Here is a 7,245-nt window from a genome sequence, read left to right as displayed (position 1 = left end):
CTGAGTGATAGTTCTTTCCCTCTTTGTCCACAATAGCCATATGTACCTGCTGCATTAGAACAAACTCTCCAGCAAAAGCCCACAGGTTAGCAACCTGCAGCCAGGAAAACATCCTATTTTATTAGCTTGCATTCCTCTGACTAGGCCAGCAGCTGGACTGCTTTTGGGTCCTGCTGCGTGAACTGAAGTTGTGTGCCAAGCACAACAGCACAAGGTTTGAAACAAATTCTGCCCAGCCACATGCTGTTCATTGCTTCAGTTCTCACATGGTTATAAGATCTACTGCAATTATTTCAGCATGGCCACTGAGATATTGTGAGAGAAGAGTAGAGAAAGCAGCGAGGAAACATCTGCATGGCAGGGCAAGCACAGACTTTTCTCAGCCTGACTCAGAAACCACTGTGGGCTCCAGCCACAGCTCCCTGGTTGTGCCAAAATGGGGACAGCATTTCAGAAGACTGTAACTAAGCATGTGTCGGGCACTAATCAGTGCAGCAACCATTTTAAACCAGTCCCAATTTGCTGATACTCCCATCTGATGTTGGTACTGGAATGCTAGTGAGGAGCTATGACTTCAGGCATTTCTAGAGAACAGCCTCATCTATAGTTTCCTGCTTCTGCAGTCTTGATGGAACAGCCAAAGCACCTGAGAGACCAGCCTGTGCTGGAACTGTAGCGCTTGTACCAGGGAAAGCACTCCCATGGCTGATGGTTGTTTGGAGAATTTGAAAGAAAGGAAAGGTGTTTTAAGTTCTGCTTTGATTTGTGACAAGGCAATTTAGCATCTCCTCACTGCTTAGCTGGGACCTCATGCAGTGAATTCTCACCCCAGTGTCACTTGCTTCCCCACCTATGACCCACTAAGCTTCACATCTCACGGGACTTGAGGCAGTACCTGCCCTGCCAGGTTCCCATAACCCCAGCACAAACTGCGGGGCACAGTTCACTGCTGGCAAAGATGACCTGTTGGTGATGGGTCCCATCTGCCCAGATACAGGCAAGAGCCCCTTTAATTCCACCCCTGTGTGCTCACCACACCACAATCTAATCTCACATCCACGTCACAGGAAACCCTAGACCATCCCTTATCTTTCAAAGGAAAGCCAGCAGGCACCATGTCTGTGGTTTTAATCACCAAAGTGCAAGCCTCTAGGGAAAGCCTGGAGTTCAAGACCAGGAGAGCTGCAACTCCCAGACAGCAGGGTGCAGGGTACCAGCCAGAGCCCAGCAAAACTGCTCATTCGAGCTGCACAACAACTCGTTATGTTGGCAAATGCTCTTGGGCCCTGCACCAAACACCCAGTGAGAGCCCCTACTCCCTTACCAGAGCCATGCATTTCTAAACCTTGTCAGGGAAAAACACAGCCTCAAGCCAAACCTGGATCGGCATCTGTTCAGCTAAACTCTGTTTCATAGCATTCGCTCTTCCCCTTGTTCTCCCTTGTTCAGTCTCTGCATGCTGAAGTGCTGGTGGATTTGGGAGGAAACCAGACCACACCTGTGACACAGCTAACAGGAACACTGAGCTTAGCACTACATGATTTCCTGGTCACTTAAATTGGACATGAGTGACAGGATTGCTGCTGGCCACAGTGAGAGACCACACCTGGGGCAAAAAGACCAGGCTCTGAGCAGGGCTACAAAAGAAACTAAGCATTTGGATGCCACAGGAGCAGGCATACTGCAAAAGTGCCTCTTGAACAGTCTACAGGGTGTGCGAATCCTGTAAGGGAAGGCAGGACACAAAGGGGTTTTGCCTGTCTGTCCCCCAGTGCGTGCTGTCTAGCAAGCAGAGCCTGCTGGCTCATCCTCCAAGGAGCCCTGCCGGGTCCCCTGCACTGTGCGATCCCCCTCCCCCTTGCTGGGCAGGGGAGCACAGGTCAGGAGGCAGACCACAGGGAGTTCTCCATTACAACGACTTCCTGGAAAACTTCTTATCTCGACAGGCAGCTCCAGAATACACCTGATAACCGTTACAGGAAGCAAGTACAGTCCCCACCCCCATCTCCCCCTCGCCCAGCCTACAAGACCCTCCCTCCAGTCCAAGCAGGCTGCATTCCTAGCTGCCAGCAGTTCTTCCTATCCCAAACTAGCACTGATGAGCAGGCCTGCATTGGGGTTGAGCCTGGATTAAGTAACAAGTTGAATACTGAAGTTGTTCAGTGGAGAAGACAAGGCACTGCTGCGTTGTCTGGCAGAGGCAGACCAAGCTCCAAAAAGCTGCTGTCAAACTTGTTATGGTTTGCTAGCATTTCCCTAAGAGTGGCTAGGTTTAACATCAGAGTTCAGCTGCTGCTGTAACACAAATCCACACCACAGCATCTGAGAGCATCCCAAACTGCCATCAAGGCCTACCAAGCCTTCTGTCATACAGAGAAAGGCCCAGTATCTGTTGAGGAGACTGGATAAATGCAGCATACCTCACCTGCAATAAGCACTCCCTCATACACACACATGGACATTCTACAACTAAGCACACACCCCCAGCACTCCTGAGTCCTCAAGGCCCTTCACTCTGTCGCACACTGGTATGGTCAGCCCATCAGAAGAACCTGCCCTGCCTTGTCCTCTGCCCCAACCTGTCTTCAGAAGTGTCCCCAAAAAGCCACTGCCAGGGTCCCAGAGAAAGCCCCAAAGCTTTCCAAAGCATGTAGAAGGCTGAAAACATTTCACACGTCTCTGCAAGGTAGATGCGAGCAAACAGGCCTGTGCTCCAGAGCTGCAATCTGTCATTCTAGACAGCATAGAGTGTGTCCTGGTGATAGGCCACTTCCTTTCTTTTAACAGCTGTTAAAGCTCTTGGACGCATCCAATTGCCCTGCATCTTGACAGTATCGCTTCCAGTGTTTGACAGCTAAATCCTTAACACCAGGTCCCTTTTGTGAATGGAAGCTTTGCTAAGGAACACCAGCACAGAAGGGAATGCTGCCTTGTCTTGTGTATGGGCTCCTTAGCTCCCAGCTGAGCTGACATCCCACTGCAGCTTGGCAGACACCACACTTGGCAATGAAAGAAACTCTGTGGGAGAAGCAGGGCAGCACGTAGGGGAGGATAAGTCAGCCTGAGGTCTGCTACAGCACAGCAGACTAGGATACCTGTCCTTCTGATGGTGCAGTCTCCTCCCCCCTCCCCCCTACTTCTTTCACAGAAAGCTTGACCACTGCACAACTGCTCCTGAAAAGCATGTTACATACTTCTGCCTCTACTTGTACAAGGTGGCTTGTCACCAGATGCTTTTACAAGCTTACATGACATCTTCAGTCTCTCCCTTAGACTTTTCCCAGATGATCCCTGATCTACATGATTTCTTACACTTGCAAGGTAGATGGACAGTTGCCACATGCCTCTAAAGTACATCTGACTACAGCACGGGGCAGAGTGTCAAGGGACACTGTGCTGAAGGGAATGGCAAGCCCTCTCATAGAGCCACCCCACACAACTCACCTGGTGCCTCCAAAGAGAATGATTTTGTCCCCCACTCTGCAGCAGCACTGCCGGCGTCGAGGACATGGGCCTTTCCCCTTGGGCTCAATCTTCCTCCAAGAAAGAGAAACTAAAGGGCAGGAAAGAGTACCTCAGCTTGTCACAAGAGCCAGGCCAAGACCCAGGTATAAGCAGGTTATGGATGTAAACAGATCACAGCAAAACCTGAGACTCACAGACACCAACTAGCCAACACCCACCCTCCCTGTCGACCTTCTCTTCTCGCGAGCGGCGAAACGATGCACGCCTACGAGGTTGTTACTGAAGTGTCTCTTAGATGCCAGGCACAGCCCTGGAGCTCTGCCTGCGGAAATGGGAGTTGCAGGCCGAGGCCTTTCACCTGCAAAGCCTGAGCGCCAGGACCCACGGGCTGCCACGGCAGCAGGTCGGACATCTCAGGGAGCTGTACGGGGCAGAGCTCCAGGAGCAGGCAGGCAGCTTTCCTCAGCACCCTGCTGTGGTCCAGGTTTGGAAGGAGACCCAGGGACGAGCCCCATCTGCTGGCAGCCACTGTGAATGCAGAGCATGGTCGCAGGGCGGAGGCTGCTGGGACAGCTTAGTTGTGGGAGGGGAGCATGGGGAGCTGAACCAGGTGGGGAAGGCAGCAGCCTTTGTCCTTGCTGCTCTCTGTGGCAAGGATGCTGGGAGGTGGTTAGTCACTAATGCACAGCGTTGAAAGCCTCAGGAGGTCTCACACTAGCTCATAGATCAGCTTGGGGAGCAGCAAGTTGGCTGCTCTCAGGTGACTTTACTATGCAAAGCAATTAGGAAACAAAATCAGTCTAATGGACTGCAAGAAGTGCCTGAGGACGGAGGATCCCAAAACAGCTCACAGTTGACCAATATTCAGGGTACCAGCTGAAGAACCACCTCTTCTGCTGCACAGTCTGATGTGGTACAGTGATCCTGCAGCACAAGTTAAGTGGTTTCCCCAGCTATGGTCTCTCACTCCCTTAGCCCCATTGCTTCCCATCTTCTTTTCTGCCAACACTTCTGCATATCTAAGAACAAGACAAAGTTTTGCCAACCTCCCTTTGATTAGTCGTGTCTTTTAGCAATACTTTCTTTTCCACTTTCTAACTGAGAGTTGGAGACAGCCTGAAGAGGAACAGGGGTCCCAAGCACAGTAGCAAGTTCCTGTCAATGCTGGCAGAAGAGTCATTTCCCCCCAACCAGGCTCCTAGCCCTTGGAGAGTACGTTCATCTGAGCACTCACACACTTGAGGGCCTTGAGCTGTATCACTGCAACAAGTTAAAACCATAAATACCTGGATTGAATTTCCAGAGGTCGTGGAAGTGTCTGTTGAGGCGTGCGTTGTAGCCACCAAATACATATAGCTCCCCATTGTAGCTGACTGTGGGGAGTAAGCATAGACATCAGTGTGCCACCCAAGGTAGAGCCCAGCAGGTCCCTGTCCCAACATCAAACACAAAGCAAAGTGGTGCTGGTTATCCATCTTTGCTTACATCACCTTCGCGTGAAGGGCTATGTGCATGGCTTTTCAGTGGGCAGCAGCTTTCCACAGGAGCCAGGCTCTGTGCACCACTTGCTAACCCACATCTCCACCCAGTGGACCAGACACCCCTTCTGAGGCAGATGGGAATTTCCTTCCACTGTCCTCTCTCAGCAGACCCACACTCACATGCTGAATGGCTCCGCCGGCCTTCAGGGAGCACTGGAGTTGGAGGGGAGTCCAGCCAGGAGTTTGTTTCTGTATCAAATACTTTAATACGGTTACAGTAGATCTCATTGTTGGAGTGAAATGGTCCAAAACGATCAGCTCTGCCACCAAATACGTACATCTTTGTTCCAATGATGGTAGCTGAATGGAAGTCTCTCCAGCGAGCTGGCGTACCCTGAAGGGACAGAGTAAAACAGAACAAGAGAAAGAATGCAGATTACCCAGGGAGATGACCCACCTTGATGGGGAAGTTGGGGTGGCTGTCTTCTGGAGAACTTCCCCTCCTGCAGATCCCAGTCACACCAGACAGAAGCTGCAAGGCAAGTGTGGGCAGCTACCCCAGAGAACAGCAGATATGAGACTTCCTCCACAAACCAGAGTGAAAAGCGGACACTGACCTTGGCAGAGATTAAGGTCCACATCATGTTTGTGGTGTCCAATTTATGGATATCGTTTGAAAAGCAGTCAGCCTGGAAGACAGCAGGTCAGCCTGGTCACAAAGAGACTGAGAAGCCTGGTCACATCTGGCTCCAGGAAGGATGCTATCCTACAGACCCAGAGCATCCCTTTGGAGTTAGTACTTCCTAAGAGATACGGTGCTTGCTCCAAAATGTCAGGGTAGGCAGCACACATCACTTAACAAGAGGGAGGCAAAGCCCATTTCTCCTCAAAGGTGTCCTGTCTCTCCCTGCAGCCTTCCCATTTATTTGGGGCTCAAATAAATGTTCCCCAAGTTCCTCCCCCCAAGGCTGTCCTGCACACAACATGTACATTCACAGCAGAACCCTGCCTCCACTCCATGCAGTGACAGAAGAAAGGGTTGCTAACGGGACAGTCAAACTGGCTCTGCTAAGGCCACCTGATGAGAGGTAGAAGCTAAGATTACTCCTAGGAAGCTAAACATCCAGGAGCAAATACACTTGGGGTTCTGAGGATCCCACAAAACTCAACTGCAGCTAGCTGCCTGGAAGGGGCTGCATTCACACGAACAGCACAGACTCCTGCTCCTCCAGGCAGGGGAGATAGCAGAGACAGCTACAGGCTTGTTTGGTCTTGGTTAAAAACAAGCCACATTTGAACTGCTCCTGCTGCTGTAATCAAGATCATGGATTTGGCATGCCATTGGCCTCAGAGAGAGGGAATAACCCAGTGACTGCCATAACAGAGCCCCAGCTTTCTTCCTAATAAACAGATGTGACTTTGCACAGCTTTTCTGGAGCCTGGTGATAGGCTGAAAAGATATTTACCCACTTAAGATCAGAGCACAAGGAGCTCAAAGGAGCATTAGGCCCAGTGACAGCTAGTGCAGGATGACCTTTGGCTCAAGGTATTCTTAATGGGAGGGCAAGCACGTGTTTGCTGGAGGGGATCAGCAAGATGTGAGAGCAGGTACAGAATACAGGGAACATGCGCCAGATTAGGACAAAACCTTACAGCAACACTGCAGATATTGGTAAGTGATTTTTCTGGCTCATTTCTTAGCCAAATTAAAATAAATGCAGATCAATATATATTTAAAATGTTATATATTTTTCTATCTAAATTTGGCTGAGAAGTTAGTCAGAAAGAATTATCTATAAAAATATTTCTATTTTTACCTCTATATATCTATATGTTTTGGGAAAAAAAAAAATCCACCATACTTTTAGGCTTACTTTCCCAACCATTTTCTCCACAAAACAATGAGCATAACCTGGGTAATTAATGACATAACTTTGCTGAGTTATAAAATGAAAGCAATTATGGATACAAATATGCCTCTGCATCCTGCCTCTACCAACCTGGGTAGGAACATCCTCTTTCCCAAGGGATTGCCAAATACCAGTTACAGACACTACTCACCAGCTGCTCATAGCCTCCGAAGATAAACATGCTCTTTGCCAGGACACAAGCTGAGTGCCCATCTCTCGCTCCTGGGACTATTCCAGATACCTTTGGCGTGAACCACTTGTGCGTGTCTGAAACAAAACAGGAGGCAACATTAAGAAAATACAGTAGATGTTGGGATGGGATAGCTCTTTACTACTGTTCTTTATTGTAAGACAGAAATCCTTTCCTCTTTCACACACAGCACCTGCTT

General features: G+C 49.7%; 1 protein-coding gene across 1 annotated transcript in view; it reads right to left on the bottom strand.

Annotated features, from left to right (window-relative positions):
- The window catches only part of KLHDC3 (kelch domain containing 3), a 14,871-nt gene that overhangs the window by 2,647 nt on the left and 4,979 nt on the right, over positions 1–7,245 (bottom strand). Inside the window, exons 3-7 of the mRNA XM_010283848.1 lie at positions 7,008–7,123; positions 5,564–5,635; positions 5,127–5,340; positions 4,752–4,838; positions 3,445–3,553 (exon numbers count right to left, since the gene is read on the bottom strand). Coding sequence (XP_010282150.1) covers positions 3,445–3,553; positions 4,752–4,838; positions 5,127–5,340; positions 5,564–5,635; positions 7,008–7,123 — 598 coding nt within the window. The remainder of the gene's footprint in view (positions 1–3,444; positions 3,554–4,751; positions 4,839–5,126; positions 5,341–5,563; positions 5,636–7,007; positions 7,124–7,245) is intronic.

Source organism: Phaethon lepturus, unplaced genomic scaffold (assembly GCF_000687285.1).
Source record: "Phaethon lepturus isolate BGI_N335 unplaced genomic scaffold, ASM68728v1 scaffold44033, whole genome shotgun sequence".
In the NCBI taxonomy this organism is placed as follows: Eukaryota; Metazoa; Chordata; class Aves; order Phaethontiformes; family Phaethontidae; genus Phaethon; species Phaethon lepturus.
The sequence above is the reverse complement of the archived record's forward strand: the minus strand, read 5'-3'. Positions and strand labels throughout refer to the sequence as shown.